Source organism: Capra hircus, chromosome 3 (genome assembly GCF_001704415.2).
Source record: "Capra hircus breed San Clemente chromosome 3, ASM170441v1, whole genome shotgun sequence".
NCBI classification, from domain to species: Eukaryota; Metazoa; Chordata; class Mammalia; order Artiodactyla; family Bovidae; genus Capra; species Capra hircus.
Window position 1 is genome coordinate 111,156,882 of NC_030810.1, and position 22,593 is coordinate 111,179,474.

The 22,593-nt window shown below is 42.4% G+C and overlaps 1 protein-coding gene across 1 annotated transcript in view; it reads left to right on the forward strand.

The window, feature by feature from the left end:
• CD244 (CD244 molecule) overlaps window positions 7,827-22,593 on the forward strand; it is a 37,548-nt gene continuing 22,781 nt past the window's right edge. Inside the window, 1 exon segment of the mRNA XM_005677204.3 lies at window positions 7,827-8,146. Coding sequence (XP_005677261.1) covers window positions 8,086-8,146 — 61 coding nt within the window. The 5' untranslated portion in view covers window positions 7,827-8,085.

The window sequence follows — 22,593 nt, forward strand, 5'->3', positions numbered from 1 at the left end:
TCTAAAAGACATACAAAACCTTCTAGCACTAACACCAAAAAAGCTGTCTTTTTCATCCTAGGGGACTGGAATGCAAAAGTAGGAGTCAAGAGATACTGGAGTAATAGACAGATTTGACCTTGGAGTACAAAATGAAGCCAGTCAAAGGCTAGCAGAGTTTTGCCAAGAGAACACACTGGCCATAGCAAACACTCTCTTCCAACAACACAAGAGATGACACTACACATGGACATCAGATGCTCAACACTGAAATCAGATTGATTATATTCTTTGCAGCCGAAGATGGAGAAGCTCTATACAGTGAGCAAAAACAAGACTGGAAGCTGACTCTGACTCAGATCATGAGCTCCATATTTCAAAATTCAGGCTTAAAATGAAGAAAGTAGGGGAAAAACACTAGACCATTCAGATATGACCTAAATCAAATCCTTTATAATTATATGGTGGAAGTGACAAATAGATTCAAGGGTTAGATCTGATAGACAGAGTTCCTGAAGAACTATAGATGGAGGTTTATAACGTTGTATAGAATGTGGTGACCAAAACCATCCCCCCCCCCCCAAAAGAAATGCAACAGTGCAAAATGGTTGTCTGAAGAGGCTTTCAAATAGCTGAGAAAAGAAGAGAAGTGAAGAGAAAAGGAGAGATATAGCCATCTGAATGCAGTTACAAAGAATAGCAAGGAGACATAAGAAAGCCTTCTTAAGTGAACAATGCAAAGAAATAGAGGAAAACAATAGGATGGGAAAGACTAGAGATCTCTTCAAGAAAATTAGAGATACCATGGGAATATTTCATGCAAAGATGGGCACAATAAAGGACAGAAATGGTATGGACCTAACAGAAGCAGAAGATACTAAGAAGAAGTGGCAAGAATACAAAGAAGAATTGTACGAAAAGATCTTAATAACTCAGATAACCACAATGGTGTGATCATTCACTTGGAGCCAGACATCCTGGAGTATGAAGTCAAGTGGGCCTTAGGAAGCATCACTACAAACAAAGCTAGTGGAGGTATTGGGATTCCATTTGAACTATTTCAAATCCTAAGAGATGATGGTGTGAAAGTGCTGCACTCAATATGCCAACAATTTTGGACAACTCAGCAGTGGCCGCAGGACTGAAAAAGATATTTTCATTCCAATCTCAAAGAAAGGCAATGCCAAAAGTTTGTAGTTCAAACTATTGCACAATTGGGCTTAATTCACTTGCTAGTAAGGCAATGCTCAAAAGCTGAAACTCCAGTACTTTGGCCACCTCATGCAAAGAGTTGCCTCATTGGAAAAGACTCTGATGCTGGGAGGGATTGGGGGCAGGAGGAGAAGGGGATGACAGAGGATGAGATGGCTGGATGGCATCACTGACTCGATGGACATGAATCTAAGTGAACTCCGGGAGTTGGTGATGGACAGGGAGGCCTGGCGTGCTGTGATTCATGGGGTCACAAAGAGTCGGACATGACTGAGTGACTGAACTGAACTGAATGCTCAAAATCCTTCAAGCTAGACTTCAACAGTACATAAACAGAGAACTTCAAGACGTACAAGCTGGATTTAGAAAAGGCAGAGGAACCAGAGTTCAAGTTGCCAATGTTTGCTGGATCATCAAAAATGCAAGAGAGTTCCAGGAAAACATCTACTTCTGCTTCACTGACTACATGAAAGCCTTTGACTGTGTGGATCACAACAAACTGTGAAAAATTCTTCAAGAGATGGGAATACAGACTACCTTACCTGCCTCCTGAGAAACTTGTATGCAGGTTAAGAAGCAACAGTTAGAACTGGATGTGGAAGAATGGACTGGTTCAAATTGAGAAAGGAGTAGATCAATGCTGTATAATGTCACAGTACTTATTTAGCTTCTATGCAGAGTACATCATGCAAATTGTTGGGCTGTAGAAATCACAGGCTGGAATCAAGATTTCCAGGTGAAATATCAACAACTTCAGATATGCAGACGACACTGTTTCACAGAAAGATGACACTGCTTCACAGAAAGCGAAGAGCAACTAAAGAGTCTCTTGATGAAGGTGAAAGGAGAGAGTGAAAAAGCTGACTTAAAACTCAACATAAAAAACTAAGATCACAGCATGCAGTCCCATCACTTCATGGCAAATAGATGGGGAAACAATGGAAACAGTGACAGACTTTATTTTCTTGGGCTCCAGAATCACTGCAGATTGTAACTGCAGCCATGAAATTAGAAGATGCTTGCTCCTTGAAAGAAAAGCTATGACAAACCTAGACAGAGTGTTAAAAAGCAGAGCCATCACTTTGCTGACAAAGGTCTGTGTAGTGAAAGCTATGAATGAATAGTTGTTGTATGAATCTGAGAGTGGGACCATAAAAAAGGCTGAGAACTGAGGAATTCATGCTTTCAAACTGTGGTGCTGGGAATGACTCTTGAGTCTCTAGACAGTAAGAAGTTCAAATCAGTCAATCCTAAAGGAAATCAACCCTGGATATTCATTGGAAGGACTAATGCTGAAGTTGAAGCACCAATAATTTGGCCACCTAATGGAAGTAGTGAAGGATGGGAGGCCTGGTGTGCTGCAATCCATGGGGTCACAAAGAGTCAGACATGCCTGAGCGACTGAACAGCAACAAGTGAGCACAGTTTTAATAAGAAAAGGGAACATTGTCTTGCACAAATTGCCTTATCATTCAATTTTGATCTCTTAAATTTATAATTCACAAAATAGATGTAGCTCACAAACTGGTGGCAGGGCACCTAGAGTCATATTTTCTCTCCATTTTTGTCAAATGTAACAATTTAAGTATATAATTTATGCTAAATCAGATTTTGCTTTCTATACAGATGACCCTTGAAAAATGAACAATGTCGGGGTGAATGGTGCTAATTCTGTCCCCACCAGTCTAAAATCTGAGTGTAACTTTATAGCTGCCCCTCCATTCAGGCGGTTCTACATTAATAGATTCAACCAGTCACAGATCATGTACTGTAGCACCTTTGTAATGGGGCAGGGGTTGGGGGAAGGTTTACTCTCCTTCAAATTCTCCTGCCTGATGACTCTTCAAACTGAGTCATTAGCTTGGCAGATTTTGGATTTGTCAGTCTCTGTACCTTGTTGAATCTGTTCTCTTTATCTCTATTTCCATCTCTATCTCCCTATGTCTATATATCTTGTATTGGTTCTGCTTGTTTAGAAAGTTCCATGAATACATTGATCTTATGTTATGTACGTGAAAATCTAGAAACCTGGGGAACTGATATATTATACACATATTTTTTACATTCTTTTTTGTTTTGACCACACCTCAAGGCATGTGGTATCTTAGTTCCCCCACCAGCCATGGAGCCCTTGTGGAGTCTTAACCATTGGAACACCCAGGGCAGCCTGAGAGCTGATATTTTAAATCATTGCACATGTAATATAGTCATTGTAAAAAGTTCTGAACACTGCCTTATGACCCAGCAATCCCACTGCTTGGCATACACACCGAGGAAACCAGAATTGGAAGAGACCCATGTACCCCAATGTTCATTGCAGCACTGTTTATAATAGCCAGCACATGGAAGCAACCTAGATGTCCATCAGCAGACGAATGGATAAGAAAGCTGTGGTACATACACACAATGGAGTATTACTCAGCCATTAAAAAGAATACATTTTAATCAGTTCTAATGAGATGGATGAAACTGGAGCCGATTATACAGAGTGAAGTAAGCCAGAAAGAAAAACACCAATACAGTATACTGACACATATATACGGAATTTAGAAAGATGGCAATGACGACCCTGTATGCAAGATAGCAAAAGAGACACAGATGTATAGAATGGACTTTTGGACTCTGAGGGAGAGGGAGAGGGTGGGATGATTTGGGAGAATGGCATTGAAGCATGTATACTATCATGTAAGAAACGAAGTGCCAGTCTATGTTTGATGCAGGATACAGGATGCTTGGGGCTGGTGCACGGGGATGATCCAGAGAGATGATATGGGGTGGGAGGTGGGAGGGGGATTCAGGATTGGGAGCTCGTATACACCCGTGGTGGATTCATGTCAATATATGGCAAAACCAATACAGTATTGTAAAGTAAAATAAAGTAAAAATAAAATAAAAAAAATGTAAAAAAAATAAAAAAAGAAAAATAGATAAATATTTGCAGTAAAAAAAAATGCACATTCTGATTAGCAAGGCTGACTAGGGCCTCGGGTTCAGAATCTCTAACACATTCCTTTCTGTTGCTAGCCTACGTCAGGGAGAGCTGCGGTCACTGAATTACGGCCCTGTGTTCATGGGTGGACTATGAGGATCCTCCAACTCAGATGCTGAAACACACATTCTTTCTTTAGTTCTTACCACATGACAAACAGCTCCATAGAATTTCATATAGCATTAATTGCTATTGTGAATTATTAAGATCCATGAAAATGTGGTATCCATAAGCAACATTAGCAGAGTATTAGAGCTTACAATAAAAGTTTTACCATGATTTCAGAGAGCCCTAGGCACTTCTGCCTTTGTAGACCTCTTCCTCCATTAAAAAAATAAGAAAAAAAATTTGTAATTCTATTCTATGACTGCACTGATATAAAGACAAATATAATCCAGGAAGATTCATTATTGTATATCCATTCTTGTTTTATTTATTTTCTTATTTTAAAAGAAATCAAGGCATTTGTGGGCTCCTGAAAGCATCCTGTACCCTAGGCACTGTGTCTACTGTGCCTAATACATGAATTGACCTTGATATATGAAGATTCCAAATTAGAATTCCACAGGAAGACTGGCAGCTGCATAGGGCTTGGCAGGTTGTTGAGCTCCCACAATTAATGAGCAGAGGCAGATAGTTAGAATTCCTACAATTTTCGAATGAACTGCTGTCTGAAACAATACGTCAGCAGTGCTGTGAGTTGGTCATAATTTTCATCTGCTGCTCTTCCTACTTTTTGCTTGTAAAATTAGTGTACTTTATCTGTTAGTTTGTGTGGGATTTACCCAAGAAAGCTTGATACAAATCAATATATTTTTGCTTATTAACTTTCAAAAAATCAGACTGTAAGCTATATACTATTATTGTTCAAATGTCAATTAGTCTCTTTTTGCTAAACAGGTAGTGTCCCATGGTGTAATTTTCAGTTATCAGAGCACCCTCATAAGTTAATATTCTTCTCTTAGAAAATAAATACAAGTGAAAAAATGAAAAAAAAAAAGTTCTGAACAGGAAGCATATGTGGAATAAAAAGTAAAACTCACTCTCTCACTTACCTCTACTCAAAATTCTGTATCTTTATCTAAAGGTTATCATCATGAATATTTCTTTTCCCCAGGCATGTTTCCCTACATTTACAACCATTCAGAGAACATAAATATACATACATTCGTTTTGTCTGCCTAAACAGAATTATATTATGCAGATGGTTTTGTGAATGTCTTAGAGTTCTTTTCATATGAATATGTAGACATTTATTTTACTCTTTCATTTTTTTTGTTTTTAATTGAAGGATAATTACTTTACAGTGTTGTGTTCATTTCTGCCAAACATCAACATGAATCAGCCATAAGCATATATATGTTCCCTCCCCCTTGAACCTCCCTGCCACCTCCTTCCACACCCTACCTCTTGAGGCTGTTACAGAGTTTACTCTTTTAGAAGGCTTTTTAATATACTATAATATAGAATGAATATACCATATTTATAAAATTGTTCCCTATGATTAACATATAGATTATTTCTGATTTTTTACTTATCAATGCTATAAGGAAGAACCTTTGAGCATTTATTAAAATATTTTCATGCATTAATGACAGTATATCTGTAGATAAACTCAAAGAGTGGGTATTGCTAGTTGAAAGGGCCGCTTTTTCTTTTTTGGCTGTGTTTGTTGCAGTGCACAGGCTCTTCACTGCTGCGCACAGATTTTCTCTCATCTTGGTGAGCAGGGGCTACTCTCTAGTTGCAGTGCATGGGCCTCTCATTGAGTTTGGTTCTCTTCTCATGGAACACAGGCTCTAGGGCTTCAGCAGTTGCAGCACGCGGGCTCAATACTTGTGGTGCACTGGCTTAATTGCCCCATGGCATGTGAGATCTTAGAGACTGAATCTGTGTCCCCCGCATTGGCAGGCAGACTCCCAACTACTGAACCACCAGGGAAGTCCCAGAGCATGTATATTTAAGACAGTAATGATTTCTGTTAAATTGCCTTCTAGTAAATTACCAAAATTGAAGGTAGTCTTAGGGATCCCAAATCTCCAATTAGTCTCAGAACTGGGACTATTCCATCTTTCATGGGAGGAAATTTGTCCTTCCTACTGTATCATGCCTTGAGCACCATCTCAAGGTCAGGGGCACTGCCAGATCAACTCTGAGGAAACTTCCCAGGGCTAAAGGGCTGCCTCTTGGGAGGGGAAAAAAAAAAGAAGAGATGATAACCATTAGATCAACAGGAAAAATCTATGTAGGTCTGCATTAAAAAAAAATAAAACTTTATTGTTCAGAGTTTTTAATATGCATACTCTCAGGTACAGTTTTTAATTTGATTCTTTTAAAAAAATACATTTGTTTGTGTAATATGCATATACATATCAAAATAACTTGTTCACCTGCTTGTTCTTCTTTACTTCAATTAATGGAGATTATACATCTAATTTGATTCTGAAAAATACCTTGTGAGGGATGAGAGCCAAGTGCTGTTGGGAGCCAACTGTTGGCCCCACAGGCTCAGAAAATAATTTGGTCAGGATCGCACAGGCTGTGAGGTGCTGAACTGGAACTCAAGTCTACATGTGTCTGTGTGCCAGTCGCTTCAGTCGTGTCCAACTCTGTGCGACCGTATGGACTGTAGCCTGCCAGGCTCCTCTGTGCATGGGATTCTCCAGGCACGAATATTGACCTCCTCCAGGGGATCTTCCCTACCCATGGATCAAATTTGTGTCTCTTAGGTCTCCTGCATTGGCAGGTGGAATCTTTACCACTAGTGCCACCTGGGAATCCTACATTCTTGACTGCAAATCCAGTGTTCGACCCAGAAAATCATTGCTGCCTTTTTTTTTTTTTTTGGCAGGCAAGTCTTGCATTCTGCCTCCCCTCAGCCCGACTTCAGACACAGTGACTGGAAATGGATCAACAGATGGAAAAGGAGAAGAAAGGCTGAACTGAAGGGAACTGAAAATATTTTCTGCTGAGGGGAAGCAGAAGAAAAAGAAGGGCAAAGAACTCTGGGTGCGGCCTCAAAGCTATTGAGTTCTGGGGAAAGTGGGATGCCTCCACCCCTCCATGGCGGTGTGAAGAGTCAAAGGCTGCCTGGCCTTTCTGGAGGGTGGGATCAAAGTGTGTGTTGGGGGGCAGCAAAAATGGGTCTACATGCAGTCTGGGTGGGAGAAGCTGAGAAGAAAGAACTATTACAGGAAAGTAGAAACAGAGGATGGGAAGGAATTTAAAAGTACATTGGAAGCTAGGCAAAAGGATATTATTATGGAAACATTTTAATTTGGATGTGCTTAAGGTTGAAACTTTGGTATCAACCTTCAGAAAATCCCCAGGCTGCTAGATTTTTCCAGTGCCTTTACTTGTCTCCTTTGGCATTTCACCTATTTATCTAGTGATCCACTTTTCAATCTACATCCTTCCCAAACCCTCTGTCCTTCATCTTCACAATGTCTGTTGGGATTGGACAGGCTTACACAATGGCTGTTTGGTCCCCATATAGTTTTCTCTATATTGCCAGTAGGATGCAGAGAATTGGGAACTTTCTTGGGCATCTGTCCTTTAAACAAAGCACCTGGGCTGGGGCAGAGCTCAGGACAAGATTTCTAAGTTGGTTTTGTGAGTCACTGTGTATTCTGAGCATCCGCCCACTTGAGGCAAACTTCGCAAGTTTAGCTTCTGGGAACTATCAGACCAGGTCCAGGGACTGGGGCTTCCTCAACAACCCTGCTAGCGTTCAGCTGATGAGAACATCCTCAAGCTGAGGAAATTGTGGCTGAAGCCCGACAGAGTTCTGCTCCCTGTCACCCTTCTGCTGATGGGTGGCTGCTGAGCTTGTGCAGGGCAGAGTATCTGGTGGGAGGGGAGCTGGCTTGACCCCTCTGTCAGCTTCTTACATCTGTTCTGTGGGCATGCTGGGGCAAGTGCTTGCCCTCACACTCCTCCTGCTCATCAAGGGACATCAGGGTCAAGGTAAGGAGGCCCAGCCTGATAGGGGTGGGCTGGCATGGACCAGGAGCTGTGGCCTTCAGGGAAATCAGGATGTGAGCCTCCGGATTGTGCTGCTTACCTGGTCACCTGAACCTGTGACTCGGAGCAGCTCCCTGCAGCTCTGGGCAGGCTGGGTCAGACAGCAAAGGCTGGCAGTGGGTTGGGAGGTCTTTGAGAAGTGTGCATCTGGCCATGCCATCAACAATCCAGGCCACCTTGGCAAGGTGAGTCCTTCGCACCAGCTTCAGTTTTCCTTTCTGTCTAGGGGGGAGAAAGTGTCCTCTCTGCTGGCTGTAACAATGAAATATCCTCTCATTTGGTGCAGTTGCCAAAAGAGAGAAGAAGCGGCTATGAACTTGGGTTTCTCAAAGGAAGTCGAGTGGTTCTGAAGCTCAGAGACTGACAGATTATTCTCTGAGGCAGGAAAATTGAGCCCTGGCAAGTGATAGGCAGTGTGGAGTGGGGGAGGGGGATAGGAGGCGTGAGATGAAGGCCTGAACAGAGGCTTTACTTGCAAGGGCTGGTCCCTCTCCATCAACTCTGTCAGCAGCCCAGAGGCCAAGTGAGCCTGAGAATTATTAGGGAAATGTTGACTGGGGGCTTTCCTAGTGGCTCAGATGGTAAAGAATCTGCCCGCAATGAGGGAGACTGGGGTTCGATTCCTGGGTTGGGAAGATCCTCAAGAGAAGGGAATGGCTACCTACTCCAGTATTCTTGCCTGCAGCGTTTTGTGCACAGAGGAGCCTGGCAGGCAGAAGTCCATGGGATCACCAAGAGTTGAACATGACTGAGTGACTAACACTTTCACTTTGGCTGGGGGCAGGGGGCGGGGAAGGGAAGAGAAGGAGACACTATTAGGAAGTTCCGTCGCAAACTGAAAACTCTCAGGTGGGCCCTGAGCCAACAAATGAGGGGGCAGGGAATCTTAATGAGGGGTGCTCCCCCTTTCTCTCCAACCTTGTCTAGGATGCTCTGAAACTTGGAGCCTGCATTTTAAATCAGTAACTGTTTGCAGGGCATGGTGAATGGAGGTGGAATGAGAGGAAGGCCCACTTGGTTGCAAAGGGAGGAAACTGAGACACAGGGAAGTGTTTGTTTAAGGCCTGTTACAAGCTGTCCCTGGGTACCCAGTTCAATCACTGAGCCCCTGGCACTCAGATATCCTTCAAGAAGAAGATTCTAGGCTCCGGCATTTGTATGAGTACAGGTGGAGTAGGGCATGGTGTGATGAGGAACAGGGAGCAGAGAGAGAAGCCTGGAGCCTGGGGATCATGTATGTGGGCTAGGCGGGGATCCAAAGATACAGGATCCCGGGCAAGAAAGCTAGATTAGAACCTTGAAAGCCAAGGTAGGACCCACAGGGTTTGATGCCTGGCTTTGGGAGTGCAGGAACAGAAGGTCCGGGCTGACTCTGAGATCATGAGCCTACATGATGCTCCCTCCATCCTTGTGGCACTGTCTCTGGGCACGGCCATGCCAAATCCATTGCAGGGGGGAGCCAGGTGGCGATTCTTCGAGCATTGGAAAGGATGGACTTGGGCCTTATGGAACTTTTCTCTCTTCTTACTATACACTGTGTCTGTGGGGCTGGCCTTGTGTAAGTTGACTGAAACTGCTATAGTTATTTGTTTCAATTTTTAAATGTCTTAGTTTAAAATAATTTTGACATTTCAGGGAAGTTGCAAGAATAGTACAAAGAATTCTTGTATTTCCTTCATCTAGATTCACCAGTTGTTAACATTTTATCACATTTGCTGTATTTCTCTTTCTCTCCAAATATATGCATGTGTGAATAGCTGTATAATAATAATTATTTTTTGTGGAATATTCAAGGGTAAATTGCAGACATCACACCCTTTTACTCTTAACTATTTTAGCACACATCTTCAAAAAACAAGAATGTCCCCATATCATGATATCAGCACAGTTATAAAATTTAGTAAATTTAACATCAATGCAATCAAATATATAATACATGTTTAAATATTACCAAATGTCCCCCCAGTGCTGTGTGCACGCTTGCTAAGTCGCTTAAGTCATGTCCTACTCTGTGTGACCCTATAGACATAGCCCATTGGGTTTGTCTGTCCATGAGATTCTCAAGGCAAGAATACTGGAGTGGGTTGCCATGCCCTCCTTCAGGGGATCTTCCCAACCTAGGGGTTGAACCCACGTCTCCTAGTCTCCTGTATTGGCAGGCAGGTTCTTTACTATTGGAACCACCTGGGAAGCCCCAGATGTGTGATATAACATCTTTTTTTCCCATCCAGAATCCAACCAGGATCATGTATTGCATTGTTATTACGTCTATTTTTAAAATTATTTGTTTATTTGGCTGTATTGGGTCTCACTTGTGGTGCAAAGGATCTTCTTCGCTTCACGTGGATCTTTCATTGCAGTGCATGAACTAAACTCTCTACTAGCAGTTGGGTCTCTCGGGCTTCAGTATCTGAGACATGCAGGCTTAGTTGCTTCAAGGTACGTGGTATCTTAGTTCCTCAACCAAGGATCACACCTGCATCACCTGCATTGCAAGGCAGATTCTTAACCACTGGACCAGGGAAGTTCCAGTTGCTGTGTCTTTTTGGTCATCTTTAATCTACAGTCATTCCCTAAACTTTCTGCATATTTTATAACATCAACATTTTTGGAGTACAAGTCAGTCGTTTTCCAGAGAGTTCTACAATCTGAGTTTGTCTGACATTTGGTCATAAGATTCAGGTCAAGCATTTTTGGCAGGAATACCACAAAAGTGACATCACGTCTTTTTCAGTGCATCCAATCTGGAGACACAATGAGAGTGAAACATTTTTTTCTAAAACTTCGTTTACTGAAGAATTCAGTATGCATCACATATGTGTAAGAAGTTCATATTATGCTTTGCACAAGTCTTCCAAAGCTCTCTCACATTTCACCGTGGTGCGTGTGATCCAGCACCCCACCCCCCCACCGGCCATTGCTTCTCCTCTGCTCCTCTCACTGTGTTTCAGTCTCACTGACCTGTGGCCCTCACACTTATTTCACTGGGCCTTTGCACTGTTTTCTACATGGAATGCTGCTTCCTCCTCATTTTCTGTGAGGTTTGTTTCCTTATTCTGCTCAGGTACTACCTCCGCAATGATGTCTTTTCCACTAAAAATAGCCCCTCCATCTTGCACCTCCTTGTCTCCCTCTTGGCTTATTTCTCTCTGTATGCTCGTCTCCATTTTACATACTACATGTTTATTTTCGTTTTATTTTCTGCCTCCCAGTTTCCACTTCACCTTATTAGAATGTAAGATCCATGAAGGCAGGGCTTTTGTTTTGTTCACTCCTCTGTCTCCAGCATCTTGAGCAGTATCTGGCACAAGTATATCCTCAATAAATATTTATTGAGTGAATGAATACTTTAAATAATCCATAGAATAAAGTGAGTTTATTGGCCTACCAGAAAGTTTCATTGGGAAAATTGTTTAAATTTTAAAGCATGTACTATCTCTGCGGCCTTGAGGAAGTTAACCAACCTCTTGCTTCCTCAATTTTTCATTCAAATCATGAAATTAACAGTGGTGTCTGCTTCTGAGGGGATGTGTGAGGATTAGATGAGATATAGTATATAAAATGCTTAGAGAAATGGTGAGTTATTACAAGAACTCCAAACTGAAAGTTCATGTTATTCAGCTCTTTGGAAGCAAGGCATATATTTCACTTAGTTTTGTAGTCAGAGTTAAGAAGAGAGAGATTATTTGGTAATCCTTTGTTGAACTCTAATTAATTGAATAGAAAGTGAGTTAGAGCATGTTGAGATAAGATGATCAAGTTTTAAGTGTGACCCTTTTCTGAGGGTTTCTTGTTGTCATAACCAAGATCTTAGGGAGACTTCAACATTTTTTCTTTTACTATTGGTATATGAAAATATTTTTGACATAAAGATCTTTGAATTAGATGGATAGATTGATATTGCACAGTCTTAAGAGAAGTTTTATGTTTTATTTTATTAAAACAAGTATTTATTAAAGCTTGAGTTTTCATCAAAATAACACACAGATAAGCAGTCCACAGGCATTTGTTATTCAAAAAATGACTAATGCTTTTATTTCTCATAGAGTCCTGTATATATAACTTCATATGCAGGTATGCTCTGTAAATTTGTGTTTTTATTCTCTTAAAGTTTCTGACAATTTATCAATTTTATATGCCTTCTAGATAGCTACCATGTTGAATTTTTTTGGAAAATGTTTTAGCAGTTTGTATCACTTGCTTCTCTCTTTGACTTTTTTTAAATTGAAGGGTAATTTCTTTACAATGTGTTAGTTTCTGCTGTACAACTTGAATCAGTTATGAGTATGCATATATAGATGTCAATAGTTTTATCTTAAGGCAACATGTTTTCAAGACATTGAAGCACGTGATTATACTGTATTGTAAAACAGTCTTGTTTTCACAATAGCATCTTCCCTCTCTATTCGCATTCCTTCCCTGGGTATGCTTTGAACAGCTCTGCACCAGGTGCTGGGCTAGAAACTGAGGATTCAGATGTGAATCAGCACACAACTCCTTCATTCACAGAGCCTACACCATTTACATCAGTGAACATACAATTACAGCTGTGGTTAGCGCACAACAAAGTGCCTAACACAGCAAGTGGTCAAAACATGTTAGTTGAGAAAATAAATGAATTATTTTCAGACATCTTAGAGGACAACTGGGATGATTTTTGGGTCAGATGTGTTGGGGAGCAAGGAACTTCAAATCACCGCTGATAAGAGTGGACTTGAGCCCTAAAGTTCACTTTGAACCCTAAATTCAGATTTTGGCTATGCATTCTGAGGAAACTCTAAAGGACACACCAGAGACTCAATGCCCAGGAGCTGCAAGGTTTGGGGTGAGATGTGCTGGACAAAAAAATAAATAAATAAGGGCAGGGACAGCATCTTACAGACAGCTCTGAAGGCTGCAGACTATTCCTGTAGGTTCTGTTGAAACTTTCACTTCTCAGGTGGGAGTCACTGATTGCAAATGCTTTGGCTGGGATCCAGGTAAGTTCTAAGAAGACTGGATTCATTTTTGTCCATCTTTTCCTCTTTGTACTTCCCCTCAAACAAAGCATGAACAATGAAGTTCCTGTGTATAGGAGAGAGATGAGGACTCAGGAAACTCAGGGCTGCAGCACTACCAGAGGGAACCAATTCTGTAGAAATATCTCCAGAGGTAGCTGGACCATTGTCTTCATGATATGTGTACAGAGAAGTGCACAAAACTATAAACATACACGGTAATGAGTTATTGTTAAGTGAATACACCCATGTATCTACCACACGCTCTCTCCCTTTCTTACCTCCTCTGTCTTCCACAAATATAACTACTCTTTTGACTTCTAACATCATAGGTTAGTTTTGCCTGTATATAAATGGAATCATAATTATGTACTCTTGCATTTGGCTTCTTTTGCTCAACATCTGATGAGATTTATCTCTGTTTTCACTTGTAGCTGGTTGTTTTCATGGCTGTACAGTAGTTTATTCATGTATTCTACTATTGATGAACCTTTGGGTTGTTCCCAAAGTATTTTCCCTATTATAATCACACTGCTATGAGCCATTTTTACTTCTTCTTTCTGTGGCTGTGCTGTGTAGAACTCAGGATCTTAGTTCTTGACCAGGGATCAAATTTGCACCTTCTGCAGTGGAAGTACAAAATCTAAACCGCTGGACAGCGAGGGAAGGCCCCTATGGGCCTTTTTGTGCACGCATGTCTGTTGGGTGTATCTCTGGGGGTAGAATCCCTGGGTATGTATATATACATCTAGCAGATGCTGCCAAACTCTTTTCCAAAGTGGCTGAACCAAGCAGTGTGTGAGAGTTCCAAGTAGCTTCAGGGTCACTGCCTTTGTGTTCTCTAGACCTGCAAATGGGAAATGAAAGTGCAGGGCTGTGACGCCTGAAAGGTGAAAGTCAAAGCCAGGGGAACCACATATCTGTGGCGTCCCTGGTATTCTGCACGAGATTCCTACAAAGAGTCATTTCTGGGAACTGAATTTAATTAATTATTTAATCAACTGAACATTTCATTAAACCTTTCCTATGTTCCAAGAACTATGTAAGATTTTGTAGAGGAAACAAAAGATGAAACACAATTTGGTTCCATCCTTATGAATCTTTCAGACAGGGGAAAATAGGCCTGTATAATATCAACTCTAAGGGAAGACAGAAAATACTACGTGTCACTGACAGGCAGATTAATCCCAAGCACAAAGGGTGCAAAGAAGATGGAAATTCCTTCTAGGTTGGGACACTGGGGAAGTGGCCTTGAAGGATAAGCAAGAGTTCAGGATGAGACTTCTCTGGTGGTCCTGTGGTTAAGAGTTTGCCTTGCAATGCAAAAGACACAAGTTCGATTCCTGGTCTGGGAAGATCCCACATGACAGAGAGCAACCAAGGTCCTGTGCCACAACTACTGAAGCCCGAGCACCTAGAGCTCATGATCTGTAATACGAGAAGCCGCTGCAGTGAGAAGCCTGCATTCTACAATGGAGAGTGGCCCACCCTCAACACAGCTAGAGAAAGCCTGAGCATAGGAACAAAGACCCAGCACAGCCGAAAATAAAAAAATAAATAAATAAATAATAATAATAATAATAAGAGTTCAGGAGAGAGGAGTAAGGTAGAAGGACAAGATAGGCAGAGGAAAGAGCCAAAACAGAAGGAGGGAAAACACAGATTTGAACAAGGAAACATGAGAAACAAACACACATTTATCTTGGAGAAAGACAGTATTACAAATGACATGATTCAGTTAACTGATACAAAGAGTGGGACCTAGGCTAGATAAATTTGACGTGGGGTGGGGGTGGGGGTGGGGGGGGGGGGGTGCGGGGGGGGGGGGGGGGGGGGGGGGTGGGGGTGGGGTAGGGAGGAGAAGTTGCTTTATCTGAGAGGAGCAGTCAGTAGGAAGCTCCCAAGGGAGGGGCTAGGCTGAGAAGAAGAGAGGTGATAAAGTGGGTTGTGGACCTGGAGGATATTTTATGTACTTTTGCCTTAACTAGAGCCAGACCTGCCCCAGCACTTTGGGGAACTCACTGAGCTTTATCCACTCAGTCCACATCAGGAACCCCTTCTGTTGCCTCACCCCAAGCCTGGTGTCATAACTCAGAACTGAGAAAACCTCAACATCCTTTGCTGGGTAGGGGAAGTTATACTTTTCTGAAAGTTGTATTTTCTCTCTCCTGCCCCCTCTCCCGGGGCTCAGGCCACACCCATCCTCCCACCTCCCCTTCCTCCCACCTCCCCTTCTTCAGATCAGCACGTCCACATCAGAGGAAGCTGGGCTGATTGTGGACACTGCGTGGCTCTGGAGGCAGCAGCTCTGCCCTCCCTTTGCAAAGTTGTTTTACCCCATTCTTTCTTAACCACCGGAAAAGGGGCCTCAAAGTTGCTGAGCGCTAACAGCGGGGGCGGCTGCAGCCCCGGGGCCTCCTCTGGCCACCGGAACTTGCTGCGGCCTCTCCCCTCTGAACACCCCGCCACTTGTCACGGCCACCTCTACCTCTCACTAAGCAAGTGAGAACTTCTGTTGAGTTACCTTTCCGCACTGGCATTTATTGTCTCTCTCTTTGGCACGCACGGCCCTCAGGGACAGGGACCAGGTCTTTCTGCATCAATTACACTCCGAGTCACCTTATTGCTGTATCGCTCCCACGGCAACCTCACCCTATCTGCCTCCCTGTCCAGCCCTGCCTCACCCTGAAATATCTTCCTTTCCCCCACACTGGGCTGTTGAGGGCTGCAGAAGAATATTCAACAAAGAGCAGCTACAGACTGAAGGTCTTCAATTTCAGCTGGGTCCACAAGGTGTCCTGGGAATCCTTGTTTTTGGATCTACAGCTTTCCCCATTCTCCAGAGGGGTGATTCCGAACCTTCACTGTCTCTTCAAGATCCTATTCCATCATCACAGCCTCTATTGGCCTACACTCTCCTTCTCCAAGGAAATGGAGATCCCAGTTAGGGATTCTGCCAACTCCATCAACAATCCCTTAATGTTAGCTGACCTCACCTTATCTCCTTTAGGTGACCACACTCGCCTCTGCTCCGTGTTAGGGAGCTCTCCTCCCGTCCTTGGTCAGTCCCTATCCAAGGTCATCATGCCTTCTTCTGGGAGGCCATCCGGGACCTGCCCAGTCCATGATAGCTCTGATCTTTCTTCAACTGTTCCTTTTCTATTGGTTCTCCGCTCTTAGTTCATTATCCTGCCATTTGAAAATCTGTGTTGGAATACCACCCAGCTTTCCTCTCCTGTGTTTTTCTTTCCTAAGTGTCTCTTTTACTACTCATACAGGACACTTTCCTTCTGGTACCTCTGGTCACTGAATGTGTTTGTGATTTTTTCCCCACACCAAGGAATCTTCTGTGACACCAGCTGTGTGTCCTACAATTTGACTCAGTTCTGACACCATCTGCCCAGAGACAGAGTTAGAGCTCAGAGGTTAAAGGCTGTGTTTCCACAAGATTGCCTCCCCCTGGTATTACAGACACCAGTCTCAGGCCCAGGTTGTAGATCAGAGGTTCCAGTGACCTCGTCCTCTGGTTCAATTAATTTGCTAGAGCAGTTCATAGAACTCAAGGAAACATATTTCCCAGTTTATTAAATAATATGAAAAAAGGTACAGATGAACAGCCAGATGAAGAGATACACAGGGCAAGGTCTGAAAGGGAGCTTCTGTTCCCTTGGAGTTGACGTTCACCAAGTGGGAAGCTCCACTAAACTCATTCTACTGGGATTTTGTGAGGGCTTCTTCACTTAGATGTGGTCAGTTTTTAACTATTAGCTCCTATTAACTCCCATTTCCATTCTCTGTCCCTCCTCTGAAGAATGGGGAATGTGGCTGAAAATTTCAAGCTTTTAATCATGGCTTGGCCTTTTTTTTTTGCCCAGTCCCTCCCACCTGAGTCCACCCTGAGTCACCTTTAAAATACATTAAAAAAAAATTATTTATTTAACTTACTTTCTGGCTGCACTGGGTCTTTGTTGCTACCTGCAGGCTTTTCTCTAGTTGTGGAGAGTGGAGGATGCTCTCTAGTTGCAGTGTGAGGCTTCTCGCTGCAGTGCCTTCTCTTGTTGCAGAGCATGGGGTCTAGAGTGTGTGGGCCTCGGTAGTTATTGCGCATGGCCTTAGTTGTCCTGCAGCATGTGAGATCTTACCTGAGTAGGGGTTGATCTGTGCCCACTGCATTGGCAGGTGGATTCTTAACCGCTGGACCACCAGGCAAGTCCCCAGAGTCATTTTAATAAAACAAAGGATGTTCCTGGTGCTCTTCTTACTAAGGAATTTACAAAGGTTTTAGGAGCCCTGTGTCAGGGGTGGGGTCAAAGACTAAATGCTAAAGCAAAAGATGCCTTTATCACTGGGAAATTATAAGGATCAGAAACTCTGTGCCAGGAATGGGGAGTGGAGAGAGACTTTTATGTATATAAAAATGACACATATATGTGTATATAAATATACATACTGTCCATATGTGTATAGTTCCATTACCTCAGAAAAACCAAACCAACAAAGCAAAATAACACTTGATGTTATTCCTCTGGTAGTTTCTTTCCTAGCCCCTTTTTATTTGGAGACAGACTCTTTGTAAGTGTACAAACTGGTGCAATTCACATGAAAGTAAAAGAAAATAGTGTAATTTAAAAATGACCACAAAGGCAGCATAGCATCAGAAGTGTAGATCACACATTCGATTCCTTAAGTATTTAACAGTCTAGTCTATAGCTTAATCACTCCTTGTGTACTTTCTATTCAATTTTGTCACAATGAAGAAGAACTAGAATGAAGGCTCTATTTCCTTAATTTATTTTATTTTTGACTTGCACACACTGTCAAACACATTTATTTATTTATTTTACATTTATTTTATTTTTTCATTTTTGGCTGCGCTGGCTTTTCTTTGAGCTTGTGGGCTTTCTCTAACTGTGCAGGGTGGGGGCTATTCTCTAGTTTCGATATGCAGGCTTCCCATTGTGGTGGCTTCTCTTGTTGCAGAGCATGGGCTGTAGGAGCACAGGCTTCAGCAGTTGCAGAACGCCGGCTCAGCAGCTGCGACTTGCTGGTTCTAGGGCACGTGGGCTTCAGGAGTTGTGGCACAGGGTCTCAGCTGTGGCTCACGGGCCCTAGAGCTTGCAAGCTTCAGTAGCTGTGGTGCACCGGCTCCGTTGCTCCTCATCATGCGGGATCTTCCAGGATCTGGGATCAGACCTGTGACCCCTGCATTGGCAGGTGAACTCTTATCCCACTGTGCAACCAGCAAGTCCTGAAGACTCTATGTTTTGATCTGGTGGTGGTTATACAGGAATTTATAATTATTCATTATGTTATGTTTATATCTTAGGCACACTTTGATGTTTGTGCTACCTCTCAATTTTAAAAGGGGAAAAAGTAAGATAAAACCATCACAGCCCTCTAAAATTAAACTTATGTTCTGTCACTCCACTATCCAAACCTGTTGGAGAGAGCCTTTGGCCCATCCTTAGCAGACCTGTAAGTCAGAGACATGGGTGTCCACACATATGCGGCTGCTCTGTCTCTGATGCCCTATTCCATACACGTTTCGCTATATCCCTGGCAGGTGTGGATGCCCTAGGCAACAGCTAGGTCACCTCCTCTGGGAAGCCATTCTTAATGCCCCAGGGAAAACTAACGCATGCTTTCCTTACGCTTGTGTCACGCCTTGGGCATACCCTCATAGCACAGCTCACATCAAGTCTTTGGCTCCTTTAGGTCTATATTCCTCTAGACTGTATGCATAGGAAAACAGAGATTGTAACTTTTCTTTTATGTCTTTGCCCAATGCCCTTAACAATCCTATTCTCTAAAATAGGAGCAATATTGAAAATATCTACTCGCAGATATGATATGAGCAACAGTAATCATAACAGATGCCAGCTCTGAGCAAAACCTAGAGAGCTTTCTTTGGTGTATTGGCTGAACTTCTTCCCTGCCTTTGGGCCAGTAAGATGCCTCCATGCATGCACTAGCAACTGTGGGTCTTCACAGCTTCCATATTATCTGTACATGCTTCTGTTTTGGTCCTGTTCTCTTCTTACTATTTGGCTTTCATTCCTTATTTAAAATCATGCCCTGCCCTATAAATTTTGGTTTTGTATCAAGGACTTCTGGCACCCCTCCTTGAGAGCCCTTGAACTTGTTTTTTTTTTCTTTTTTGGCTGTATTGGGTCTCAGTTGAGGTATGTGAGACCCTTCCTTGTGGCTCCCGGGCTTCTCTAGTGGCCCATGGGCTTAGTTGCCCCATGGTGTGTGTGATCTTAGTTCCCTCACCAGGGATCAAACCCACATTCCCTGCACTGGACAGCTAACTCTTAACCACTGGACCACCAGGAAAGTCCCAAACTCGGCTTTTATTATTGCTCTTGGAGTTACCACCCATGGAATAGTCAGGAGCCATCTGCAGCCTGAGCTCTTTACTGCCTTGAGTGTGTGCCCAGTTGCTTCAGTCACGCCTGACTCTCTGCGCCTCTCTGGACTGGAGCCTGACTGTTTCCTCTGTCCGTGGGACTCTCCAGACAAGAATACTGGAGTGGGTTGCCATGCCCTCCTCCGGGGGATCTTCCCCACTCAGGGGTCAAACCCGGGACTTTTCTGTCTCCTGCACTGGCAGATGGATTCTTTACTGCTAGTGCCAGCTGAGAAGCCCTTTACCACCTTAGGTGGGGTGGAAATTTGGATACCCATTACTTAGCCCAGTGCCTGGCCAGTAAAATGTGTATCTATTGATGTGGTTCCCTCTCCACTAGGTCTCACCCTTTACCCTTCATTTGACGGATACTACTGCTGTCAGTTAACCAGTCTGGGGAGTTCCATATCTTCCTTTACGCATGTCTGTGTGTGTACTCAGTCATGTCTGCTTCTTTGCAACCTCGTGGACTATGGCCTGCCAGGCTCCTCTGTCCATGGGATTTTTTTAGGCAGCAATACTGGAGTGGGTTGTCATTTCCTCCTCCAGAAGATCTTCCTTATCCAGGGACTGAACTCACATCTCCTGCATTGGCAGGAGGATTCTTTGCCACTGAGCCACCCGGGCAGCCCTTCCTTTAGCACTTGCTTGTGATGTACTGGGGCATTTCCATCTTTCCCTGTACCATTCTATTCACAATTCCCCCCAACTCTACTTGCCTGGGCTAATCTCTTGCATGTAATTTTATAAAAAAATTGTCTCCTGTTTCCATAGTCTGTGAAGGTGATGTCCTGTTTCTAGAAAATTAAGACTTATGATATATATGTATTTCCATCTCTCTTAATTCTATCTCTAATTCTATCTCTAATATTCTGCCTAAGGGCTGGACCTTCTGCTTGATTCCCTGTCTCCAGCGGGCCCTTGAAGCTGTGGTTCCCTCTACTTGGAATGCTTTTTCTATAGTTCTCCTCCTGACTGAATTCTTCACATCTTTCATTTCTTAGCTCAAATGCCACTTTCTCTGGCCATGAATCTACCAATCACTCCGTTACATTATCTTTTAAAACTGCTTTCATGGCACTTATGCTTCTCTGAAAAGATCTTGTTTCATTTTTCTCTTATTTATGGTGTGTAACTGAAGTGTAAGCTTCACAAGTGCAGGGATCTTGTCTCTCTTGCTCACTTTTCTAGTTCAATGCCCCTGTACAGTGGGTCTCAATTTTGCCCCCCAAAGAACAATTGGAAATGTCTAAAAAAATTTTTTTTGTTGTTGTTGTCATGACTGGGGTAGGGGTGCTGGCATCTAGTGGGCAGACGCCAGGGATGATATTACATATCCTTATGATTCACAGGCCGTCTCCCCTGTCCCCTGCAACAGGGAATTAACAGGCCTCAAAAATCAACTGTTGAGATTAACATATCTTCCCTAGAACAATGTCTGACTCATAGAGAATATTCAGTAAATACTTGTTGAGTACAGGAGTGAATAGTCTTCTCATTGCCTCAAAGGAGCTCACTGATTTTTATAGATGTACCATGGGTTTAGGAAATCTTCATCAATCTGTAAATTTACCTAGCCTACTTTCTAGTCTGTTTTACTTGTGAAAGTTTCTGATCCACTGATTTCTGGTTGTCATTTGAGCTAAGTATCAGGAAGACTTTTCTAATAATTAGTTAAAAGGAGATTTAGAAATCTCCTATTTTTCCACTCTTGCTCTGGTAATGTTTCCACAAGCGGCAATGTCACACTTTGCTCTTATCAAAGTACATATTAAATGTACTTTGTTTATTTGGGTACATATTAAATGTACTTTGATAAGAGCTTGTACATATTACAAGAGCTTGTACATATTACAAATGTACTTTGATAAGAACTTGTACATAACTTGCACATATTAAATGTACAAGTTAAATGATCAAAAGAGCTCTCTGAAGGGTAGTAATTACTCCTGTTTAATATTTTATCAAAATATAAGGTATAGTAATATACAAAAAGCTTAATCAAACAGCTTGATGAAGTTAAAAAATTTTATATTACAACGTTATATTATCTGCTGTGCAGCAAAGTGAATCAGCCATAAGGATACATTTACCCCCCTCCTTTATTTAATTTCCTTCCCATTTGGTCACCACCGACAGTGAGAAGGGTTCCCTGTGCTATACAGTAGGCTCTCATTAGTTATCTGTTTCATACATAACATCAGTAGTGTCTGTATGTCAGTCCTAATCTCCCAGTTCATTCCTCTCTCCCTTTCCCTGCTTAGTGTCCATACATTTGTTCTCTACATCTGTGTCTCTTTCTGCTTTGAAAATAGGTTCATCTGTGTAATTTTTCTAGATTTCAAATATATGTGAAACATGTTAGTATGTGTGTTAGTATATGATATTTGTTTTTTTCATTCTGACTCACCTCACTCTGTATGACAGTCTCTAGGTCCATCCACATCTGTGCCGTCTGTCCAAATGGCACAGTTTCATTCCTTTTTATGGCTGAGTAATACGGCATTGTATATACATGCCTCATCCTCTTTATCCATTCCTCTGTTGATGGACATTTAGTTTGCTTCCATATCCTGACTGTTGTAAACAGTGCTTCAATAAACATTGGGTGCATGTGTCTTTTGGAATTATGGTTTACTCAGGTATATGCACAGAAGTGGGATTGCTGGGTCACGTGGCAGCTCTATTAAGAACTTCCATACAAAATAGAAAGCCCAGAGATAAATCCACACACATATGGACACCTTATCTTTGACAAAGGAGGCAAGAATATACAATGGAGTAAAGACAATCTCTTTAACAAGTGGTGCTGGGAAAACTGGTCAACCACTTGTAAAAGAATGAAACTAGATCACTTTCTAACACCGTACACAAAAATAAACTCAAAATGGATTAAAGATCTAAATGTAAGATCAGGAACTATAAAACTCCTAGAGGAGAACATAGGCAAAACACTCTCAGACATAAATCACAGCAGGATCCTC